At 38.8% G+C, this 24,601-nt stretch overlaps 2 protein-coding genes across 5 annotated transcripts in view; one reads left to right on the top strand and one right to left on the bottom strand.

Annotated features, from left to right (window-relative positions):
- The window catches only part of dpp10 (dipeptidyl peptidase like 10), an 80,056-nt gene extending 73,941 nt beyond the window's left edge, over positions 1 to 6,115 (top strand). For all 3 annotated transcript variants that reach the window (XM_077215827.1, XM_077215828.1, XM_077215829.1), the window contains 7 exons: positions 883 to 1,077; positions 2,431 to 2,485; positions 2,573 to 2,672; positions 3,570 to 3,628; positions 3,700 to 3,772; positions 5,040 to 5,113; positions 5,194 to 6,115. In XM_077215827.1, coding sequence (XP_077071942.1) covers positions 883 to 1,077; positions 2,431 to 2,485; positions 2,573 to 2,672; positions 3,570 to 3,628; positions 3,700 to 3,772; positions 5,040 to 5,113; positions 5,194 to 5,331 — 694 coding nt within the window. In that variant the 3' untranslated portion in view covers positions 5,332 to 6,115. The remainder of the gene's footprint in view (positions 1 to 882; positions 1,078 to 2,430; positions 2,486 to 2,572; positions 2,673 to 3,569; positions 3,629 to 3,699; positions 3,773 to 5,039; positions 5,114 to 5,193) is intronic.
- Positions 6,116 to 8,968: 2,853 nt separating this feature from the next.
- The window catches only part of LOC143723422 (inactive dipeptidyl peptidase 10), a 33,086-nt gene continuing 17,453 nt past the window's right edge, over positions 8,969 to 24,601 (bottom strand). Inside the window, exons 14-26 of one of the 2 annotated variants that reach the window (XR_013197108.1) lie at positions 23,182 to 23,273; positions 22,948 to 22,995; positions 22,741 to 22,862; positions 21,942 to 21,989; positions 20,926 to 21,024; positions 19,382 to 19,451; positions 16,787 to 16,981; positions 15,415 to 15,469; positions 14,529 to 14,584; positions 12,782 to 12,840; positions 12,105 to 12,177; positions 11,636 to 11,709; positions 8,969 to 9,693 (exon numbers count right to left, since the gene is read on the bottom strand). Coding sequence is in view for 1 of the 2 variants with exons in the window: in XM_077215830.1 (XP_077071945.1) it covers positions 9,559 to 9,693; positions 11,636 to 11,709; positions 12,105 to 12,177; positions 12,782 to 12,840; positions 14,529 to 14,628; positions 15,415 to 15,469; positions 16,787 to 16,981; positions 19,382 to 19,451; positions 20,926 to 21,024; positions 21,942 to 21,989; positions 22,741 to 22,862; positions 22,948 to 22,995; positions 23,182 to 23,273 (1,170 nt within the window). In the remaining variant the exon portion in view is untranslated. Of the gene's footprint in view, positions 9,694 to 11,635; positions 11,710 to 12,104; positions 12,178 to 12,781; positions 12,841 to 14,528; positions 14,629 to 15,414; positions 15,470 to 16,786; positions 16,982 to 19,381; positions 19,452 to 20,925; positions 21,025 to 21,941; positions 21,990 to 22,740; positions 22,863 to 22,947; positions 22,996 to 23,181; positions 23,274 to 24,601 lie in introns of both variants that reach the window. The other variant, XM_077215830.1, reaches the window with a different exon arrangement.

Below are 24,601 nucleotides of genomic sequence, written 5' to 3'. Positions count from 1 at the left end.
GAGAGAGAAAAAAGTTGGACACCACAATCAAAGGTGTAACAATGATACATCAGTAGACACAAACCCTACATAATTACACATGGAAAAACACCTGGAGCACGTGTACCTGAGCATCAAAGACATGTAGATCTTCTTTAATTTTAAACAAACCAGTATATAAATATGATTACTAATTTCACAAATAAAAATATTATATATATCCCCCCAAATCCACACAACAGAGAACAAATATTGATACAAAAGTCAGATTACAAGCGTTTTAAAAAAATTGACATGATTTTTACGAAAATCACACTGTCTCTGCAGAACGGCTGTTTGCATCAAGTTTAAGGTAAAACATTAATTAGCGAACATTACTAGTAAGCTGTCTTACTATAGGATACTATGCAGTTAGATAAACTGTTCATTAATTCATTAATAGGGGGAATTTAAAAATGTTTAGATATTTGTACTGGGAAAAAAAGACAATCTTTTTGCAGTGCAGAACTGTCATGCAATGATGCAAAGAGAAGTCTTTGAAACTTCCCATGATGCCATGGTTTTGTGGACAAATGTTCATTTCAATCCCAAACTACTTGCACAAATACTTACAATGGATCCGGCATATAAAGTAGAGGCTTTGTTCACATGGCACTATTAGATCTGGTATTCACCTGGGTTTGTGGAGGTGTTTGAAGTGAGTAGTTGTGTCTCTACCTTTACGACTCTCCTAAAGCCCTGTGATGTGAAGTTCAAGCAGCGGTGGGGAATTAAATGACTCTTTGTGAGTAGAAAGAGCTGTGAAAACATCACATTCTGTTGAATTTCAAAGGCGCTGTAAACACACGATCGGAGATGCATGTTGTTTCAGTTTGAAATGTGACTGTTTTATCTGTGTGTCAGTGATGCTGCCCCCGGTGGCCAGCAGGTGAACGAGCAGTACGCAGTGGACTGGGACTCTGTGCTGGTCAGTTCGGACAATGTCATCGTAGCTCGTCTGGATGGCCGGGGAAGCGGTTTCCAGGGTCAGAAGGTTTTACAGGACGTGCACAAGCGTCTGGGAGCCGTTGAACTGCAGGATCAGCTGGCTGCTGTTGAGTAAGAACATTACCTGCTGTTTTCTTCAGGGGTTTTTCAGGACTTAAATTTAAAAAAAGTCAAATTCAATCCTTTTAAAGGGGTCATCGGATGCCCATTTTCCACAAGTTTGTATGATTCTTTAGGGTCCTCATGTAAAGTTTGTAACATACTTTGCTTAAAATTACTCTATGGCTGTGTAAAACAACACCCTTTTACCTTTTACCTGCTGTTTTCTTCAGGGTTCATAAAAGGTGCTTGAAGGGGTCATCGGATGCTAAATTCACTTTTATATGGTGCTTGCAAATAAATGTGTCTTTGCAGTGTGTGGACACAACCACCATACAATGAGAAAAATACATTCACTCTTTTTTTCTTTTTTTCTTTTTTTTTCCTCAATCAAGCCGTTTGGATTTTCTGAGCAATATGATGTCATATTGCTCATGCTCCGCCCACGACCACTAACGGACTGTCCTGTATTAGCATATTTCCCATATTAGCATATTTCAGCCATTTGTATACTATCTGCCAAGTCAGCATTATCATTTAAAGAGACATGCACCGAAACGGGTCAGAGCTGTTTTTAAGGTAAAAGAGTGTTGTTTTACACAACCATTGAGTAATTTTATACAAAGTATGTTACAAAATTTACATGAAGACCCTAAAGTATCATACCAACTTGTGGAAAACGGGCATCCGATGACCCCTTTAAAGGGCTTGAAGTACTTGAATTTTAAATTTAAGTCTTGAAAACCCCCTGAAAACAGCCATATTTTTGAAAAGGAATTTGAAAAGTACTTGAATTATTGAAAGACAAATGTGAAAGTAGTGTTTAATTTTATCAATAAAACAATCTTTTCACACAAAATTAAAGCTTCAGCCCATCTGATATAGATATAGAGCAATTTCTCATGGCTATATAAATACAATCATATGAAACATCTTTTATTCTTCAGGTCAATCATATATTAATGGGGGGAAAATCAGTTCGAGAGAGAAAAGTGATATCTTTGATATAGTATAAAGTTACCACAGTCATTTCATGTGCTGCACTTTATTTATACCATTTTGTCTTATTGGTTTATTTTTTAATCTATTTACCTTTTTTTATTTTTATTTTTTTATTAGAAAGATAATAAAGTTATTGTTTGATAAGTGAGATCACAGATTGTAGTCCTTGAAAGCTAAAAAGTATTGCTTAAAGTCCTGGAATTTCATTTTACAGTATCTGTACAAACCCTGATATTCTTCTATCATTCAAACTAAAATGACTGTTTTCTGTCCTCATTTACTCTTCCTCGTGCTCTGTGTGTGTGATCTAATACTGCACACACTGCTGTGAAACATGCTAACCAAATCATGCTTTTGTTCCAGGTACCTGCTGAAATTTTCGTACATTGATCGAACCAGAATTGGTGTGTTTGGTCGGGTAAGTCGCAGTTTAAGTGTCACACGGCTGATGTAATGCTGAAAATCACTGATCTTTCTTCACACTTCCATATTTGACTTTCTGCAGGATTATGGAGGATATATCACACTTCTTCTGATTAAATCCACTGAGAACTTGTTTAAATGTGCAGCGGCCATGTCGCCTGTGACAGATTGGAGTTTGTATGGTAAGTTATTGTGATGTGAATGTGCTTTTTTACATTTTTTTAGTGTAATGTTTCTGTATGAGCATGAAAAAGCTCTCAAGCGGGAGTTATTCTCTATATCAGTGTTTCTGAACTCACTGACTCACTGAAACGCCTCCATTGTAGTCTTGAGTTTTGTTCCGGGAACGAACACGTCACAATATTCCTCATTTAAATAATTAATATGCAGAATAAAGGGGCGGGGCCTGGTTGAGTTGGATTGGATACGGAGGAAAGCACTGAGAGCTTTTGTTATTGTTTTGATTGAAGTCATTCGCTGTAATCCTGAATAAAAGCTTCATCTTGTCATCACTAAGACATTACGAAACGTTTAGTTTTATTTAAAACACAACACTGGAAATGACAATGTATACTTTTTTCATTTTATCGAAAAAGATGAATAGCCGATAAGAAACAATGAATGAATTAATTAATTCCAATTACACAAAACACCAAGTCATATTTTTAAATCTAAGTACTTTATTTGCCACAACAAAGGCATATCTAATCGTAAATGTTTCACATTGTCGGCCAATATTTGAAATATGCAACAAGATATTTTGAAACGTTAAACCACGTTGAAAATTATTTTAATATGCAAAACTGTTATTTACTTTCAAGTCTTGAATGTGATTCCCATCAAAATTGAGTGTTTCGAAAGAGAAAAGCAGGATAGAAAATAGCCAATTTGATGTACAAATATTGATATCATTGCAAGTAGACCTCAAAGAACATAAAACAAAATAAAAAATGCAGTTCATGACCCCTTTAAGCAAACATTTCAGATCAGAGATCATTATGGTTTTCTGTTCTGTGAGTGAAATCTCACTCTCTCTCTCTCTCTCTCTCTCTCTCTCTCTCTCTCTCTCTCTCTCTCAGCCTCGGCCTTCTCTGAACGCTATCTGGGATTTCCTCTTCAGGACGACAGCAGATATCAGGTAAGTGCTGGTTAGATGTTGTTGAGCTCAGACTGTGCTTGAATGTAGTGACGGACGGTTTGTTCCTCTAGTTCTCCAGTGCGCTGCAGAATCCACAGGGTTTCAGAGACCAAACGCTCATGCTGCTGCACGCGACTGCTGACGGTCAGTGTGTCACAGTTTACAATCTACACTGTTCACACAATGTAAATTAATAACCACTGGCCTGAATAATTCCATACAGATATTCACATTCTACAGTAGTGGCCAGAAGTGATGTTGGGATATTTCCTCCATCTTCTCCTCCCGTACCTGTAACTAATCCTTCTCTCGCGGGTCAAAATGACCAGAAGCCCTTAAATTATACTTATTACAATTTTTTTTTTAATCTAGAAAGCTTATATTATTTAATTTTTTATACTTTTTTTTCTATTTTTGCATTACATTTTCTCTAAATCACTAGATTTAATCAATAATTTTAATATAAATAAGCACATTCTTCACATTCTTTTACTTATACAAAATAACTCCATTACAAGCAAAAACTCTCACATTGGGTGTCTCTGCTGACCTCTTGTGGAATAAAAATATTTTAACATATTTCATGACTGTTGCCACTAGATGGCTTATATACGGAGCAAATTAACCATTCGCCTGGTTCCCAAAGTCAGTTTTCTTCTGTTATTCTCTTCAGTATGCATCAGGTGTATATTTACACATTTTAAAATAATGTTTTGGTAAATGTTTTGTTAAATTGGGACTATTAGTTGCATTGTAACTTTTTTTAAAACATTGCTCTCGTCATATGATTCCTATTCTTTTTAATGGGACTTCCTAGTTGTGTGTGTCAGTGTGTGCATGTGAGTGTGTTCTGCATTGGGTATGTTCTTTAGTCTCATGCATTTATTTGTGTGGTGGTTTGTTCTGGATTGTGCCAGATTATAATTTTTTTTGACAAATAAAACAATCCCCCATTTTCTATTCAAAACGACCCAAGGGATGGATTTGTTACTATTTTTATTACAACCACATAAACTCTTTGAATCCAGTCAATATATTTTGTGTGTCTATTCCAAGTTCAAGTGCGAGGTTTAAATCTCGCAAGGTCTTGCAAAAATTGTAATAATCATAATTTCCTAAGGAGAGGATGAGGGACCCTTCAAGTTCATTTAAACCATCAAAATGTGAGGAAAGTGGGGTTTTTTGTGCAAAAAATGATGAAGTACACTGTAGATTGCGTTATCACAAATAAAATAATCGACTCCAAGCACAACTGCTTGTGGACAATATTTAAATAAAGGGTGAAGATGCCAATTTTCCTAGGCCGGACATCACTTTTGGCCACTACTGTATTCGCTATTGTAGCATATCATGTGATTGCATTACTCTGCCATTGAGCCATACTTGAAAATGTTGTTGTTTTTTCCTCCAGCGAATATTAATTTCCAGCACACAGCCGAGCTCATAAAGAACCTGGTGAAGGTGGGAGCGAATTACACACTGCAGGTACTGAAAAACCCACAATGTGTGTCTGTCCATTGATGATAGTCTAGATTCTTGATGGTTTTCTGCACGTTGTTCTTCAGATTTACCCAGACGAGGGTCATTTTCTGTCTAAGAGCAGCGGGAGACACGTGGCCTCGACACTGACCAGCTACTTCAGATCCTGCATGCAGGACGATGGGCTTCCCATCAGTGAGGAGGAGGAGGAAGAGGAAGAGTAGAGTGAAGATGACACACAGCACACAAACACACACTGACACACACCACAATACACACACAAACATTCGGGACAGTGAAACACACTGGACGTTAAGACAAACATCTAGAGCAGAGCGCTCAAGTAAAAAGCGAGAGCCAGGAGTGTGTGTGTGTGTGTTTGAACATGTATATATGCATGTGTGTAACAGTTTGGATGATGTATGTATTAAAGCTGTGTGTGTGAGAGAGAGAGAGACTTTCTATGTTCCTGGCCAATGGATCATTATCGCTGGAAATGGATTAGAATGTTTCACATATCATGAATCACTATGATCTCCAATTGGCCGATGCGTTGGCCAATCACAGCACAGCAAGTCAGCCATTGCATGGTCCTTTTGCTTTGCTTCACTTCTTTTGCCACTTTTGTGTCTCAGTATATTTTGACCTTCCGGAGGAGCTGCATTCGATTTCATTTTACACCATCCGTGACGAGCACTTGCTGGGAAGAACTGTTAATGCATCTGTCAAAAGCTCGAGGATCTGCGTGAAGATCAGCACACGTGCAGTGCATTCTGGGATGGATGCGACTGTGTTGTACAGAAGAGTAAGAACGTACATCAGATTGAAGAACGGACAGTCTTGGATCAGATTAATTGTCTCTGGAGGGCTTTTGTATGGCTGACTGTTTAGTTTTACTGGTGGTGGTGGTTGGTTGGGGGTTGGGGGGGGGGGGGTGATGGGTCAGGTTGATTGTTATTGTTCTCTAGTCATGTCTATAAATAAACAACTAGTCCAAATCCAACATTATTCAATTTTGATTGCACTATAATTTACTATCATTCTTCCGTTTCCTGCAGACTGAACCACAGTCATATCAACAGTACAATTATGAGAAAATACAGTAATTCCACAAATAGTAATAGCCAAAAGTGATGTCTGGAGGGGATATTTGTTTTAAACGACACTAACATTTCAATTAAACCATCAAAATATGAGGAAAATATTTTTTTAGTTTAAATTTGATGGATGAACAAAACACTAAACTTGGTTTAGGTATTTATCTGACAAAATTTATCTACAGTTACAGGTTTTATTTTGCTATGGAAAAAGCATACATTGGCTACAAAATAATCTGTTATATATATATATATATATATATATATTTCATGGTTCTCTCTTGTTTTTGTATGTGTTCATAATTTCTTGGTATGATAGCCTGGCCAAAAATTATGTTAGAACAATTTTACATGTTTCATTGTGTTATCACTAATAAATCAATTGACTCCAAGCACAATTGCGTAGAGAATTGAATAACAAAGTTTGGTTAATATTTGATTGAAGAGTGAAGATTTCCCCTAGGCTGTACATCACTTTTGGCCACTACTGTAAAATGCTCCTAAAAGGTGATCTGATCTTCACTATAGCAAGACAGACTCTTTGATTTGAAAGTGTTTCAGATGTTTGGCACTTTTGTAATATAGTTGACAGGATATTGTTGGATCGGGAACCCAGTCCTGGGTCATCACCAGCTCCAAGTTACCAGCGGACACGGGTAAAGAGAGCGCTATTGAACATCACTGAATATTGCAGATTCATTTGGCATGTCAAAGTGTTCATTTTCATATGACAGGATAGCTGAATTTCCATGTGATGTCAATGATGACTTCTGGAGCCAGTGGCTGTGGGAATCGAAGTTTACAAACGGTAAATGAAGTATAGGTCGTATTGTACTTATGAATCATGTAAATGATGGCATATTTTCAATTTAAAATGGCAAAAATTCATTAAAAAGTTGATCATGAACATGTTTATGTGGATATATAACTAGTTATGATTCACTAGCATTAGGTTTTTTGTTTAATAATTCCTGTTTTATTAAAACATTGATTTTTATGAATGCTCCTATGTATTGTAATGCAATCATTCTTCATTCTGTTATTATTCTGATATGTGGCTAGTTGCATAAACTGCTTATACTAGTCTTACAAGTTAGTCATCTAATTCTTCAAGACTGGTCTTTTTTTTTTTTTACGTCAGTTACATAAAAAGGTTGAATAGTCTAATTTAAATCTGAAAAGTAATGCATACCACATGTAAAGATCGTACTTGTGCGCTCTGCTCTTGTTTGCCAGATCTGGACCACAATCAGACCACAGCAATGCCAGATGTCAGCCAAGAGCAAAGCAAATAAACCATGACTGTACCTTATCCGAGCCATACAATCTGTATATATTACATTGAGTAATCTCAGCCATAACAAACCTGTTAACAGGGAGAATTGAAACACTAAAGAAAGAACAGGAGACAAAAGATGACTGACTTCCAGCCACAGGCTAAGATTAAATCAACTGCGAATAAAAGACATTAAATCTCTCAAGTTATCAGCAGAATATGATTAAACCTCCGAAAACAGAATTACCATCTTCACTTATTACAAACCAGTTTGACTTTACTTCTGTCATACGTCAAGTTCTTATTGAGAATGATCAGATGTTTATATGTATTATTGAGTTTCTTTAAAGTTGTCATTATGGTGATCAGTGTTTTCTTTAGTTGAACCCTTGATTTTTTTCTCTCTGGTTGCTAGAACTGTTTATGAGACTTTCTGGGGTGTGTTTCCCACAGCATTGTTAGCTAACTATGGTCACAAGTTATCACCATAGTTCAACGAGTCTGTTTCTCTAAACCTTAGTTCCAATTAACCTTTAACTCGACCGACGTGAATACATGTAGTCACTTCTTCTTGAGTCTCTCCATCATTGACTCCGGTTTGAACATAAAAGGCTAAAAGTTGTTGAAATTTTCAGTGCATGTCTGTGTGAGGTAAAATGACACAAGCTGTTGAAGCTCCGCCCCCTGTGCTGGGAGCAGCAGCTCATTTGCATTTAAAGGGACAGACACAAAAAAGGTGCGTTTTTGCTCACCCTCAAAAAGTGACATTTTTAACATGCTATATAAAATATATGTGGGGTATTTTGGGCTAAAACTTCATTTACACATTGGAGACATCAAAGACTTATTTTACATCTTGTGAAAGGGCATTATACCACCCCTTTAAGTAGCAGGGAATACCGCATTGCACTGGGTACCTACTACTCCAGGCATGTGTGTGGTGTTCCTCAAGGCTCAATTTTGGGCCCTCTATTATTTAACTTATACATGCTCGCTTTAGCTGGAGTAATTAATTTGTACAATATACTTTCACCATCCAGATGATATAACTCTTATCTTACCAGATACCCACAATTCAGTTCCCACTCTGCTAGACTGCATAGAGGGCATACAATATTGAGTCTCTATCACTTAAAGCTGACAGTCAGGTCAAAATGTTTTTCATTATGATTATCATTTATTTATGGTTAAATATTATTCTTTATCCATGTACTAATTTACTGAAAAACATGTCTAGAGTGTTTTACTCTTAGAGATTTGCTGGTTAGCAGTGTTCTGAGGTCTTGTTAAAAAGTTTGATTAAAAAAAAATCTATTCTGACGTAGACATATAGTATTCATTCTAGTTCAGGTCTTATAAGCATATTGACAATAATTTTTATAAAAATGGTAGAAAAAGCAGAAAATATTGTTTTTCCTCACCGCTTTTATAAAAGTATAATTGCTAATATTGCATTATTGTTAAAAAAAATTGAGAACCACTGAGTTGTTATAGTGATTGTGGCATTTAATAGTCTTAATGTCAGACTGCAGTAGTACAGGTTTCTCATGCTCCCTTTAACAAACAGCAAAATGACACACGTGTCAAACTGTGTGTATCAGTGAATGCAGATGGCATGCGCTTTATGCATCACATCATCTGATCTGATGTTCACATTATTATTATTATTCTGCACATGATAGGATGGCTGATGAAACAGAATTAGGCCTTCAGAAAGAGCCCAGAAAACCAGAGGATCAGTGACTCAATGGGAGCCCAGAGTGTTGAAAACACACACTGAACCACAAACACGTTAGATATTAGATTTTATATTGTGTACTTCTCTGAACTTAATTTTATAGACATAACTGATGACAGTGAGACAGAACAATGTTTCTTTCAGCCTGTTAAGAGTGACCGCACTCAACATCAGTAACGCTGCTGCTAGATACAGATTGAATGCTATAGTAGTGTGGACAAATTATGAGTTTAAGGAGTGTCCTCAGACTCAACGTCTCTCTGTCTCAGCCTTTAGATCAGATCATCTCAAAAGATGGGAGAGCTGATCGCCAAGCGGATTTTCCCTGGTGCAACTGATGCTAGTCGTCATCGTCGAGGTCACTGGTTTCTGTGGGAACAGGTGCGTTGTCATGGAAGCACTCTCTGAAGAAGGAGATGAGCGACTTCAGCATGTAGCGTCTGCTGATGACATCATGACCCTCATCAGGGAAGATCTGCACAGAGGTGAGAGGTCAAAGGGACGAGTGCACAGTGCAAGTCAAAAGCTGTGTCTCAATTCAGAGGCTGTATCCTCAAAGGCTGAATGAGGTCAGAGGGTCGATTGCGTGAGGTCAGAGGGTCGAGACCGTGACGTCAGAGGGTCGAGAGCATGATGTCAGAGGGTCGATAGCGTGAGGTCAGAGGGTCGAGAGCGTGAGGTCAGAGGGTCGAGAGCATGATGTCAGAGGGTCAAGGGAGTGGTGAGGTCAAAGGGTCAAGAGCGTGATGTCAGAGGGTCGATAGCGTGAGGTCACAGGGTCGAGAGCGTGAGGTCAGAGGGTCGAGAACGTGAGGTCACAGGGTCAAGTGCATGAGGTCAGAGGGTCGATAGCGTGAGGTCACAGAGTCAAAAGCGTGAGTTCAGAGGGTCAAGAGCGTGAGGTCACAGGGTCAAGTGCGTGAGTTCAGAGGGTCGATAGCGTGAGGTCACAGAGTCAAGTGCATGAGGTCAGAGGGTCGATAGCGTGAGGTCAGAGGGTCGAGAGCGTGATGTCAAAGGGTCAAGGGAGTGGTGAGGTCAAAGGGTCAAGAGCGTGATGTCAGAGGGTCGATAGCGTGAGGTCACAGGGTCAAGAGAGTGAGGTCACAGGGTCGAGAACGTGATGTCAGAGGGTCAAGGGAGTGGTGAGGTCACAGAGTCAAGAGCGTGATGTCAGAGGGTCGAGAGCGTGATGTCAGAGGGTCGAGAGCGTGATGTCAGAGGGTCGAGAGCATGAGGTCAGAGGGTCGATAGCGTGAGGTCATAGAGTCAAAAGCGTGAGTTCAGAGGGTCAAGAGCGTGAGGTCACAGGGTCAAGTGCGTGAGTTCAGAGGGTCAAGAGCGTGAGGTCACAGGGTCGAGAGCGTGATGTCAGAGGGTCAAGGGAGTGGTGAGGTCACAGAGCAAAGAGCGTGATGTCACAGGGTCGATAGCGTGAGGTCAGAGGGTCGATAGCGTGAGGTCAGAGGATCGATAGCTTGATGTCAGAGGGTCGGTAGCGTGAGGTCAGAGGGTCGATAGCGTGAGGTCAGAGGATCGATAGCTTGATGTCAGAGGGTCAAGGGAGTGGTGAGGTCACAGAGCAAAGAGCGTGATGTCACAGGGTCGATAGCGTGAGGTCAGAGGGTCGAGAGCATGAGGTCAGAGGGTCGATAGCGTGAGGTCGATAGCGTGATGTCAGAGGGTCGACAGGGTGAGGTCAGAGGGTTGAGAGCGTGAGGTCAGAGGGTCGATAGCGTGAGGTCAGAGGGTTGATAGCGTGAGGTCAGAGGGTCGATAGCGTGAGGTCAGAGGATCGATAGCGTGATGTCAGAGGATCGATAGCGTGATGTCAGAGGGTCGATAGCGTGAGGTCAGAGGGTCGAGAGCGTGAGGTCAGAGGGTCGATAGCGTGAGGTCGATAGCGTGATGTCAGAGGGTCGACAGCGTGAGGTCAGAGGGTCGACAGCGTGAGGTCAGAGGGTCGATAGCGTGAGGTCGATAGCGTGAGGTCAGAGGGTCGATTGCGTGAGGTCAGAGGGTCGAGAGTGTGAGGTCAGAGGGTCGATTGCGTGAGGTCAGAGGGTCGATAGCGTGATGTCAGAGGGTCGATAGCTTGAGGTCAGAGGGTCGATAGTGTGATGTCAGAGGGTCGATAGCGTGAAGTCAGAGGGTCGATAGCGTGATGTCAGATGGCCAAGAGCGTGATGTCAGAGGGTTGATAGCGTGATGTCAGATGGCCAAGAGCGTGATGTCACAGGGTCGATAGCGTGAGGTCAGAGGGTTGAGAGCGTGATGTCAGAGGGCCAAGAGCGTGGGGTCAAAAGGGCCGAGTGCGTGGTGAGGTCCAAGGGCGTGAGGTCAGAGTGTTGAGGGCGTGAGGTCGGAGAGTGTGAGGTCGGAGGGCGTGCAGGTGCTTGTCAGTGTGAAGGACTCACCTGTAACCTGTAGTTTACATTGATCACAGACAGCATCTTCACTAGTTCTGCGGTTTGTTGAAAATGAACATTCGCTAATAGGAGAGAAAGGAGAAGTCATTAGACGATGCAGCCGTTCTGTCTGAATGTATTATGCAGGGCAATAACCACCATTAAGGGGCACAAGTCCCCCCCCCCATTCATTAGAAATGGCTAAATTATCCCCCCCATTTTTGTTATTCATGATTCGCTGCTGCACTCCATTACGCACTGCTCTGTTTGATATTAGGATGACCAAAAGTTTTAAAAGTAACATTTTCAGGCTGCTCTGCCTCAGCGGTCTTTACTGTGGTAGTTTACTAATCCTCTAATGACAAATAGCTGCAAAGTTACTTATAGTTAGTAGAATGTCTAAAGTGGACTATCGAAATAAAGTGTTACCAAATAATCTGAATCTGTAGGCTATTATGTGTTTTCATCATGGGCTCACCATCCGCTGTCCCGTGTAGAATCAGGAAGCGTAACTCCTCGGAGCGCGTGCCGTTCGGCAGGAGGCTGGAGATCTGAAGGACACAGTAAAAGTGTTGTGATGTTGAACCCGTTCAAGCGTAACCCGTTGAACCCTTAAGTCTAAAGATAATACATAAAGCAGGACTGGGAAGAAATAACATGCTAATTTGTGCGAGAGACAAATTAGGGTAATGATAGACCGAGAAATTAGTTATTTCATTCTAAATAAAAGGTTTGCATGAGGATTTTATAGTTTTATTGAAATTAAAAGTTATTACTCATCGATCATGCTCTGTAATTATTGTTAATAAACAAAAGAAGTCTGATAATTTAGTTTAAGCCTAATAAATGTTAAAAAATTATATCTTTCAAATATAATGTTAAATAATTACTTTTTTCACTCTAAATAAATCCAGTTGGCAATTAGAAGTAACGCAAGTTAGTTTTCCAGTGTATTGACTGACCGCTCTCCTGTACCTATCCTGAGAGAAACCGTGAGGCGTGATGCATTACTTTCCATAAAAATGTACACAATTAGTAACTTTTTTTAGGGAGTGATGCCATAATGTAATTCATTACATTTAAAAGTAAGTTTCCCCAACACTAAATGTCGCACATCTTTATGTCTCAAATCATACAGTAGCAACAACATCTTACCTTGTATTTTAGCTCATTTTGTAAGGGGAAGCCGAAGTATCTCTCTGTGAATGCGGAAGCTGTGTAGAAACACAGAATGGTTATGTGTGTGTGTGTGTGTGTGTGTGTGTGTGTTTGTGCGCGTGTGAGTCTTTTACAATACAGATTGTTTCAAAGCAGCTTTACAGTAGGGTGGTAACGGTATGAGATTTTCACGGTATGATAATAGTCTCAGAAAATATCACGGTTTCACGGTTTACGGTATTAAACAATGATTATTATTATCAGCTGCAATGAACCTTAAATTAATGAAAACTGATAGGGTTTTTTGGTTGAACATATGGTTTATTAAAACAAACTTTTTTAATCTACCTTTTGAAAAAATAAGAAAGAAAAATTAAACCTGCAGATCTCCCATTTGAACAAACATGTTTGATCAATTGAATTAATAAAATTCTTAATTTATTAATTATTATTTAAGATAATTTTAATTTTGACAGGTTGTACTAAACTCCTATGAGTTTCAGTCAGAGTGTATTTGACAATGATTATTTTCAACAAAATTATGAAATGCTCATTTAGTTCTCTCAGAGCAGCTCTGGATATGTTCATGTGTTCACGTCCTTATATAGTGAGTGAGACGGCAGACGCTTTAAACACCATGAGCGTCCCACATACTTGAGTATATACTAGGTGAAACGGTGCTGCTCATTCACACAGACACGCTGAACAAGTAGAATATAGATTTACAGTTTTTTGCGCTGTTTAATAGACACACTCATATAGCGATTTTATTTATTGCACAGCTATATTTTAGATTTATTCATCCATCTATCAAATCGCGCATTTTACGTGACATCTGCGTTATATTGTAAATTCCCTCAGCAACACATAAATAATACGGCCTTAAGTTATAAATGGAACTTTATCTGCAGGGAGGGAAGGTGTTCGCGAATATGGGAGAACATATTTGACATATTTCCTCATTTTGCAGCCACTCTTCGTCCATATTTCTGGACACAACTGGATATCAATCTTCAAGGAAAAACCCACGTTCGTTTTTCGGATACCCAAAGTATTCCCACACTGCAGATTTTAACTTTTTTTTTCGAAGAATTCGCAGCCTCAGTCTCAGACATTTTCTCCAGTGCACATGTATAGGTGGAGTAGTCAAGTGGAAATAATTTGCATATGCGCATTTGAGATCTGCTTTAATTTTTTTTCCAAAACCGTGGATAAGCAAATGTTCACGATATGATAATCGTACAAGTCAATATCGCGATAAACCGCCATACCGGTATACCGTTACAACCCTACTTTACAGTGATAACAGGAAAATAATGCAACATAGTTTGTTTCTGCTTTACAGCAAGAAAATAGCGTCAAAGTTCAGCTTAAGTAAGTTCAGTTATGGGTCCTTTTTGTTGTAAAAAAGTAATTAATTTAGTTAATTTATATATTTTTTCCCTGGAGAAAACCGTGTGTGTGTGTGTGTGTGTACGTGTGTGTGTACGTGAGTGTGAGTGTGTGCTTGTGCTGGGTGTTTGCTTGTACCGTGAGTGTGTATGTGCCGTGAGTTTAACTGTGTGTACGCATGTGAGTGTGCGTGCGTGCATTTGTGTTTGTGTGTGCGCATGTTCGTTCGTGTATGAGTGAGTGAGCGTGTGTGTGTGTGTGTGCGTGTGAGCGAGCGAGCGAGTGAGTGTCTGTTTGTTTGTGCGTGCGTGTGTGTGTGTGTGTGTCTGTGCTGAGTTTGTGTCACACGTACCGTAGAGTTGCCAGTCGAACACTGGAGAGATGGCAGCACCGCAGCGGAGAACAGAACTGTGAGAGAGCAGCAGAAGCGAGCTCAGAAACCCACCGTACACCTGCACACACACACACTTCATTATGCACATCTGACGTCTCAGATCAAATCACACATATTGAAATGTAAAAAATCACTATAGGTTTTGATCTTGTAAAGCCTGTTTCTATTTCTGTATTAGACTGAAACTTTAATTATAGTACAGGTATTTTTATCTGTTAGAGATGCGGTTTATTTAAAGAAACTGATTTGTTCAACTTTCTGTGCTTTTTTTGGCCAATTTATTTAAGGCTACGTCATACAGGTGGAGAAATAATTCACACTGTAAATTGTCATCATTTACTCTCCCTCATGTCGTTCCAAACTTGTACGACTGACTTTCTTCTGCTAAACACAAAAGAAGACATTTTTAAAAATATATCAGTGTTTTTTTGCCCATACATGGAAAGTCAGTGGTGTTTGGTTTCCATCGTTCAAGTCTAATTTATTTCTATAGTGCTTTATACAATACAGATTGTTTTAAAGCAACAATAAACAGGAAAATAACAGAAGCAATGATGCAAACTTCAAATTCAGCTGTAAAGCTGCTCTAAAAGACAATAGTGTCGTCATTGGATGAGAAGAAAACTTGAACTGATCTGAATAGTGTCAGTGCAGTCAAACCAATAATATTACTGAATATTAAGTCTTTATCCCCAACTAAACAAACCAATAGCAAGGAGCCCAAACTCCATCATGTGACAGAAATGGTTTTCAAAAAAACAAATAAAGTTTTTACAGGTTTGAATGACATGAGGATGAGTAAATGATCATTTTTCTGTGAACTAACCCTTTAATGAAACCTCACCTTGCCAAAAACCCCGACTCTTCCTCCATCGATGTACGGCTGCTTCACCAGATACCTGCCGCAGACAAACACACAAATGGTGGAATGCTAATATGAGGGGAAATACTCATGCAACCATTTAAGATCACTGTTATTTCCACAGTAAGAGAGATGATGAATCATCAGTTTCTTTATTTGATTTCTAACACATGCTCTTCTTAATGAAATGCATCCAATTACAGTACAATACTGAAGCTGGATATTTCAGCCTTTTATTACACGCAATGTCCACAACCAATTTTCACTCAAGTTAATAAACATCAGATGCTTTACAGAAACATTTATTTTATACAGTTATTTATATGTTATGCTTTAGTATTCCAGTGGGAAATATCGGTTTTAAATTTCAAAAATTGTTTTTGTGAAGCATCTAATGTCTATTAAAGGAATCTTTTCCATGTTAATCAGAATTTTTGACCTAACCAGCTGCGATTAATTCTATTTCTGTGACATTGTGGATGGAAAAACAACATCAAAGAATGACAATGACAATCTCAGGTACTGGTTATGTGCTTTACTGAATGTTAAAAGCGTCTAATGTGAGTTTGAATATCGTTTTTGTATCGCCACAATGGATAATTCACCACAGATCTCGAAAATAATTTAAAGTCCCCCTGTGATGAAAATCCAACTTTTAATGTTGTTTATGTCTATGCGGTGTTTTTAAAATGCTTTAAGTCAAACCATGTGTAAATTCATAAGTCGACAGCATTGCTGAGTATTTTCTGCTTAAAACTGCAGCGAACCAAAGACAGTCTCAAAAACACGCTTTGAAATCGCTGGTGTTTCTGACGTCACAAACTACCTTGTAACCAATCAGATCAACGTGTGATCGTCAACGAGTGGATCTCTGAGCTGAGTTAGTGGAGGCGGGGCTCATTTGCATATTCATAGAACCGCGTAGACTAAATGATAATAAATAATTTTTTAAGAAAATAAATTTCTTAAAACTCACCTTTGATCACCAAAATCACATGGCTACAGGGGGACTTAAAAGAAAACAAGGACATGAATGTGTGTAGTATGAATGTAATCCGTACATACTACATTCGCCATGTTGTCATTATCATGTGACCTACCAGCGCTTCACTGCCATTCATAAATACTCTCCAGTGGCCTCATGGGATACTAAAGTGTCCATCGTAAGCACACTTCAGAATCCCACCGGATAAAGGCCATCCGGGGACTTTTATGAGTACTGTGAATTCAGACATACTTCTTGTAGCCCTATTGTGGACCGACAAATTGCTTGTTGCTGCAATCTTATCGCATCACATCTGGTTAAGACACTGTGTAAGACTTTCGCACAGTAGATGGATCTGTTTTTACTCACTCTAAAACAGAGAGTTGATCATCTGCGTCCGCGAGTCCCAAACGCTTGTAAACACCCTGGAGAATCTGCTGGCCCTGAAAGCCACTTCCTCTGCCATCGGCCCGCGCCACAATCACATCATCACAGCCCACCAGCACATCGGCCCATTCCAGACGAAAGCGCTCGTTCACCTGCTGGCAGCCGGGATCACACTCACTATCACACACACACACACACACACACACACACACACACACACACACACACACACACACACACACACACAGAGAGAAGTCAGGCAGATCCGATGTGCTAGATGGATGTTTTTGACAGTTGCACTAAATCTCGCTGCTTTTTCAGTTTCAAGTGCATGTAGTTTAAATTAAAGGAGTAGTTCACTTCAGAATTAAAACTTCCTGATAATTTACTCTCCCCCACATCATACAAGATATTCATGTCTTTCTTTCTTCAGTCGAAAAGAAATGAAGGCTTTTGAGGAAAACATTCCAGGATTTTCTCCATATAGTGACTTCAACGGTTTCAACGGGTTGAAGGTCCAAATGTGAGTTTCAGTGCAGCTTCAAAGTCTCGACACGATCCAGCCGAGGAATAAGAGTCGCATCTAGACAAACCAGTGGACATTTTATAAAAAATCCTGTTGAAACCGTTGATGTCACTATATGGAGAAATATCCTGAAATGTTTTCCTCAAAAAACTTAATTTCTTTTCGCCTGAAGAAAGAAATGCATGAATATCTTGGATGACGTGGGGGAGAGTAAATTATCAAGAATATTTAATTCTGAAGTGAACTACAGTTCTGTTCTTAACATGCAGCACAGCTCATTAATGTCATCGGTGTGAACGTGTGTTTACGGTGGAAAATTTGTTAGAGGAGGCGTTTAGTGTGGTCGTGTCCAAATACTGAATTCAACTATAATAGTGATTATCAAAACCTGCCTCCTAAAAAAAAAAAAGAGCTAAGAGAGAAATATGTGACTGAATAATTTTAGTGAGTAATGGCTATAATATTTCATAAAAAATATACATACTGTATCCAAGTTGCAAACAGCCTTGGTAAACAAAAAGCTTTTAGATCTTTTCATTGTCTTTTTTTTCTACACATCTCAAGTTTTTGGTCACACTTTAGAATAATGGTCCGTCATTAATAAGTAATACGGGACTAATGAGTACATTAACACTTCAGCTACTACTATTAACTAATATGGAAATAAGCTTAACTAATCATATTAAATGATTGGATCGTTCCTTAATAGGTAATCAATAATTACCTAATGAGATTGGCATCATTTAAGAACTAATACAGTGCTTAGCATAAGTGAACACACCCATGCTAAAGTTGACTAAAAAGAGGAATAAAAAAATCATCTTTTGGAAATTTATCTTAATGCTTTAATTTTAAAAATGAGGAAAAATCCAACCTTTAAGGACACCAATTTTCTTAGTGAATGAATAATGTATCGTAAATAAATAAATGTTCTTCCTTAAAATACAGGGTGCATAAGTCAGGACACCCCTATGTTAAACTCCCATAGAGACAGCAGATTGTTATTTTTAAAGGCCAGTTATTTCATGGATCCAGGATAATATGCATCCTGATAAAGTTTCCTTGGCCTTTGGGATTAAAATATCCCACATCGTCGAATTCCCGTCAAAATACCTAGAGATTGGCATGAGACACTTTCCATAAGATCATCTCTCAACACAAATCAAGCCAGCTATTAGGCTAACTGAAATAACACCATGCCAATCTCTAGGTATGGTGAAGGGAATGTGATGATGTGGGATATTTTAATTCCAAAGGCCAATTATATATATATATATATATATATATATATATATATATATAAAAATGGAAATAAAGATACTAAACGATTTATTATTAAAAATGTAAAAATGCATAAAGTTTTCTGTGATGGTTAGTGGTGTATGCGAAATCTGTATTCAAATGTATTCTTTTGATTAATGTCTTTTTATTAATTTATTTGATTAATTATTCTTTTATGTTATTGATTCCCTTAATCATTTAAATATGTTCTACTATATTCTCTGATATGATTGATTATTTCCAAATGTCAGATCTCTTCTGTGCTGGAAGATCGAGTGGGTGTATGTACCTTTGCATCAATATATGTCTGTTTCCATTTCTCTGCAAGATCTGCGTTATCATCTTATCAGTCTAGAAGATGTCAAAACAACTCTTCATATCTATTTTCATCCATGACATTTGTCCAGTCACGTCAACTTAGCCGTTACAACAACTATGACATAACATAAGTCTGTTCGACCGTTTCTGATCAGACCACAACAGAAGTTTAAGAGGATGTAAGTTTCCTGCATTTATATATTCAGTGCTCTTATTTTACTCTTCACTTTTTCAGTGTTTTTTTCTGCTTTTTCGCTTCAAACTCTCCTTTCATTCTGCAAAATCTTAGAGAGTGAGAGTGTGTGTGTTTGAGAGTGAGTGAGCGTGTATCTGTGAGAGAGAAAGAATGTATGTGTGTGTGTGTGTGTGTGTGTGTGTGTGTGTGTGTGTGTGTGTGTGTGTGTGTGTGTGTGTGTGTGTGTGTGTGTGTGTGTGTGTGTGTGTGATCGTACAGCAGCAGCAGGAGAGGGTACTGCTTACTCTCTTCAAACTGTGGAGGGAAGCTTAGCTCGACTCTCAGTGCTGTGAACACACATGAAACACACATCTGTCATTTACAGCAAAAATCTGAATCAGTACAAAACATCTGAGGTTATTCAGACTGAAGCCCAAAGTGGGCCAATGCGAACAGCACGGACCACATGGGATCTGATTTGGGACACTTCCATATGTTTTGCAATGTGGTTTCAGTCCGAACAGAATTCATGCTTTTAAAGGGCTCATTATGGATTGTTTGAGTCTTGAACATTAACTCTACGGACAGACACTGCGTTTTCATTACATATTTGCACAAAACTTTTGCGTTTTTTTTCTAAATGTCGACAAAAAACTATTGCAAAATGACGGCGGTTCCATTAACCGATGTTATGCGACTAAAACATATTTTTTTTCCTCTCGCGATAAGTCATTCCAAAAATCACGGCGATTGATGTTGGTAGGTTTACATGCTATATCCCAGCCACCGCACTGGCCTCTATTATTAATGGAAGGAGACGTGTGTGTTGTTCAATCATTAATGGTAAGGAAAGACCCTTATACTTGAGAGCGGCACATATGAGGAGTTTCTGAGCGTTTCTCCCTCATTTCTGCTTCGAGGTCTTGATTGTGGAATTTCTGTGAGGTTTAGAATCCAGTATTCCTGTAATTCTGTAAGGGATCCACTGGAGGCAAGTTGTAGTTAGAACCCAAGTGCAGTTTAATTATCAACAAGAACAAACATAAAACAAAAGCATGGCGTGGCATCAACTTAAAGACAAAACAAAAGCATGGCGTGGCGTGGCATCAACTTAAAGACAAACTTACAAACAGCTGTTACAGGTAGCACATACTATACCCACATAATATTTGACCAAGACACATGGAAAACATGAGGGCTTAAATACACACAAGACTAATGACTAGACAAGGGACACCTGTGGACAATGAAACAATGAACCAATGACAACATAACACATCAGACAAGGGAACACATGGCAGGATCACATGACTAACAGGGACTCACATGACAGACATGAAACATGACATGAACAAACCAAAACGTGACAGAGACAAGACCAAATCGTGACAAATTCTTTTGTCTTTTATGAATTTAATAAAGAACTCTTTATTAAGAGTTCAGGTGACTGTAAATGCGCATAAACGGTTTCCATTGCAGTTTTGCGAAATATTTAATTTTCGAATTGCCTGAAAAACCACCACATGCGAGCGTAAAAACGTTTTTGCGATAAATGGGAGTTTTTGCGAAATTGACGTGTTTCCATTGGGCGTATTTTCAATTCGCAATTTCAATTTGCGCAATTTGAAGGGTAATGGAAACGCGGCTGGTGACGACCATGATGGCGATGATCAGGAGGATGGTTATGTTTAAGGTAATGATGATGATTATTATGTGTGTTTTTGGAAAATAGCAGTTTTAGTTATGCTGTCTCTGTTGTATCCCGTTACAATTTGCATGGTGATGATGGAGATAACGGTGAAAATAATGTTGACTTCATACCCTGGTTGCTTATCTGTAAAGTCCTGATTTGTCTAACTGGACTTCGTTTCTTTTTGAATAATTCTCTGATCTTCAGACGAGCGTCTAGAGTCACATGATCTACAGAGAGGAAGAGAAAGAAAGCAAGACAACTGAAGGTTCGGTGTGTTCTGATTTTTTTTTTAATGCAAAACAAACAATAACAGCTTTAACTTCTCAATGTTGGGAAATAACCATGGTGTAAGTGGGATAATCCACGGCTAGCTGTGGATTAAAAGATTTAAATATACTCTGCTATAATCTCTTCAAGTATAACCAAACCTTTATTTTGGCGGATTTGTGTGTATCTGCCAATAGTTTTCTCAAATGAAATGGTGAAATGCTGCTGGAGTGACACTCAGATGAAGTTTATGTCCTCATATAGTGAGACGGCAGACAGCAGTTTATTAAAGGGATCAAAAATTAAAATTAAGTCATAATTTACTCACCCTGGTGTTGTTCTAGTGCCATAGGCCCTACTTTCCATCTCAGACGACAAAAGGGAAAATTAAAAAACTGCCCGCTCGTGCTCGCCTATATAATGGCACTAAATACTAATGATCAGGTCTCATTTTATGAATTTAGATTTTTTTAACTGGTGCTATTATAGTTGCATGAACATGCAGAAGACAAACGGCCAAGGTTAGAATTTGTGTTAAGAACTAGATCTGTGTGTGTGTGTGTGTGTGTGTGTGTACCTACTTAACTATGTTTTGGGGACAATTTTGTACCCAGAAGTGACTAAAACCTGACTACAACTTCAAAAACCTCTCTTTAGGGACATCCTCATTTGTAAAACTCGTATAAAAATAAAGTAATTAAAGGCTTTTTAAAAATGTAAAAATGCAGAAAGTTTTGTGATATGGGTAGGGTTAGTGTTAGGGGATTATATATACAGTTTGTACAGTATAAAAACCATTACGTCTCTGGAATTTCTCAATTTAGATAGCCAAGTAAAGCTACGTGTGTGAGAATCAGCGTTTCGTGTTTGGACTCACCGCTCATGTCACTGAGAAGGTGCGCAGTGGTTTGGGGGATTCCTGGACCTGAACATAAAAAATACAAAATTGTTTACAGAAATCTTCAGCCATTTTTGCAAACCAGAATGAGGTTGATATGAAAAATCCAACATGATGGTGTGAACTAGAGCTGCACGATCTTGATTCAAACACAGACGTGATCTTATTCCTTGACTGCGTCTATTCTCCAATCACAGAGAACATTCAGATCTGTGTTCTGAGCCAGACAGCCATTGTTATGTATAGAAATGGAACAGCTTCACAAAAAGTTCCTGTATTATTTCTGTGTTACAATGATTCATATTTATTACAGAAGTACTGGGATAATAGTTTATAGTTCGGATATAAACACTGATGACTACAGTAGCGATCAAACTACAGTAGATCACCTTTTGAAAGTTAAATAAATATTATATCAATTACATCGTTACATCTGTGGGTGCAGACAAGTCACTGTTAAAAAATGTATTTGTCATTTAATGAATCGTTCAAAAATGCTGATTCATCCAGTATTGAAACAAGTGAAGTCTTTATAAGTGAGTCATTGAATCGTTCATTCAAGCGATTTAAAAAAAAAATATATATTCAAATTAATTAAATATTTTTAAACTATTAGACTGCCACAATTAACATTTTGTCAGAACCTTTTAGTCTTGTAAATTACATGTTATTTTGTTAATATTCAGAATCATAGGAAAATCGTGACTTTTCGAAAAAAAACTTGATTCTCAATTTATCCAGAATCGTGTGTGTGTGTGTGTGTGGGCGCGTCATTTACCCCTGCAGTTCAGCAGTACAGCTCGTCCTTGTGGACTCAGTGAGGCTTCATAGAATGAACAGTGAGGTTTAAACAAAGAACAGCTCAAGCACTCGCGATGGAACGGATCCACCGTGCTCACCCTGGAGGTCAAAGGTCACACTGCTGTAATGTAAGGCGTTCAGGGATAATAAAAACAAAAGTCTGTGTAGAATCATTGAGTCTGACCTGTACAGGTGCCTGTGACTCAATCCAGCCTCATTACTGAGAAAATATCTGAACAAAAACACACAACGTGTCAGACATTTAATAGGCTTGTGTGTGTGTGTGTGTGTGTGTGTGTGTGTGTGTGTGTGTGTGTGTGTGTGTGTGTGTGTGTGTGTGTGTGTGTGTGTGTGTGTGTGTGTGTGTGTGTGTGTGTGTGTGTGTGTGTTTGTTTGTGTTTGTGAACAAGTGACTCACACTGTATCCCACTTTTCATCATAGGTCAGGATCTCTGTGACCTCCCAGGTGCCTGAGGTCAGGTGACGCATGCTGACCTCTTCACCTTCAGGCTGAAAGCAGAAGAGGTAAAACACACACACATTTCAAAGACTTGATTATTTTGGAGGGCTCTACTCTAGTACAACAGGTTTTCATGCTTCAAAGTTCAAAAACCACCTTATTTTTCCCATATTTGCCTCTCTTCCCAGTCTGTGGGCCAGTCCAAATACCCACACTTGCGGTCTTCACCACTTGAGAACACATGCACACAACTGGAAGTAAGTCCGCAAGACTGTCCCATGTCTTAAAAATGCCAAAGTGCAGTGCCCTGAACACACACTAAACCCACACTATCTCCAATACAGCTATTCAAGGCTAAACGTTTCCCATCATGCATTATGTTCGGGATTGCATGCATGCATTATGCTCACGCCCCCCGAAATCCTAAAATGTCGAGGAAAACATTCCACTGTAACTAAGCTAACTTAATTAGATATTACTTTGGTAGTAAAACACAAAGTGTTGTACATTTTTATTGGTGCAAAGATGAATAGGCTATGTGTATTTTTACAACATTTGCAACTGCTTTTTATCACTTAATTAGAAGCACCACATTTTTAAAATAGTCTTCTGTTACATAGGTACTACTGAATAGACATTTAGAAGTTTATTTTAAAATGCAAAGTGCTGAAAATCTAAATAAAGCTCTGTAAACATTTGCATTTTTGCAACACTACAAGTGAGTCCCATCAGGTAATCAAACGTTCAACATACTTGTGGTCGTCACGTCTACTTGAACACTTGGATCAAAATACAGGAAATACTTCATGGAAACAACAAACAAGTGGTCAAGTGCGAAGACCACAAGTGTGGATATTTGGACAGGCCAAATTTCCCAAATTTTCCCAAAGGTATCATTGGATCTATATCTAACTATATCTAACTCTATTGGTAACGACGGACCTTGTGACCACAGTTGGCTTTGGGAAACGCCCCCCTTTAGTTCCTGTCTCTATGAAGCCCCTCCATCTGAAAAGCACACTGTGCTCTGATTGGTCGGCTGGATCAGTGTGTTGTGATTGGTCGAGTGTTTTGAGTGTGTTTGGGAAATGTCCCGCCCCTTACCATAACCACCAGTTTCAACACACTTCTAACTCAACCAGGCCCCGCCCCTTTATTCTGCATATTAATTATTTAAATGAGGAATATTTGACGTGTTCGATCCCGGAAGAAACTCAAGACTACAATGGAGGCGTTTCAGAGAGTTCAGAAACACTGACACTGATACAGAGAATAACTTTGTTACTTTGCAGAGCTTTTTCATGCTCAAACAGCAACATTACAGACTAAAGAAAGATGCACATGGGAAAAAAAAGCATAATAGGAACCCAGTCAGATC

This window comes from Siphateles boraxobius, unplaced genomic scaffold (assembly GCF_051911475.1).
Source record: "Siphateles boraxobius isolate OS27281-9 unplaced genomic scaffold, OSU_SipBor_1 7, whole genome shotgun sequence".
Lineage (NCBI taxonomy): Eukaryota > Metazoa > Chordata > Actinopteri > Cypriniformes > Leuciscidae > Siphateles > Siphateles boraxobius.
The sequence above is the reverse complement of the archived record's forward strand: the minus strand, read 5'-3'. Positions and strand labels throughout refer to the sequence as shown.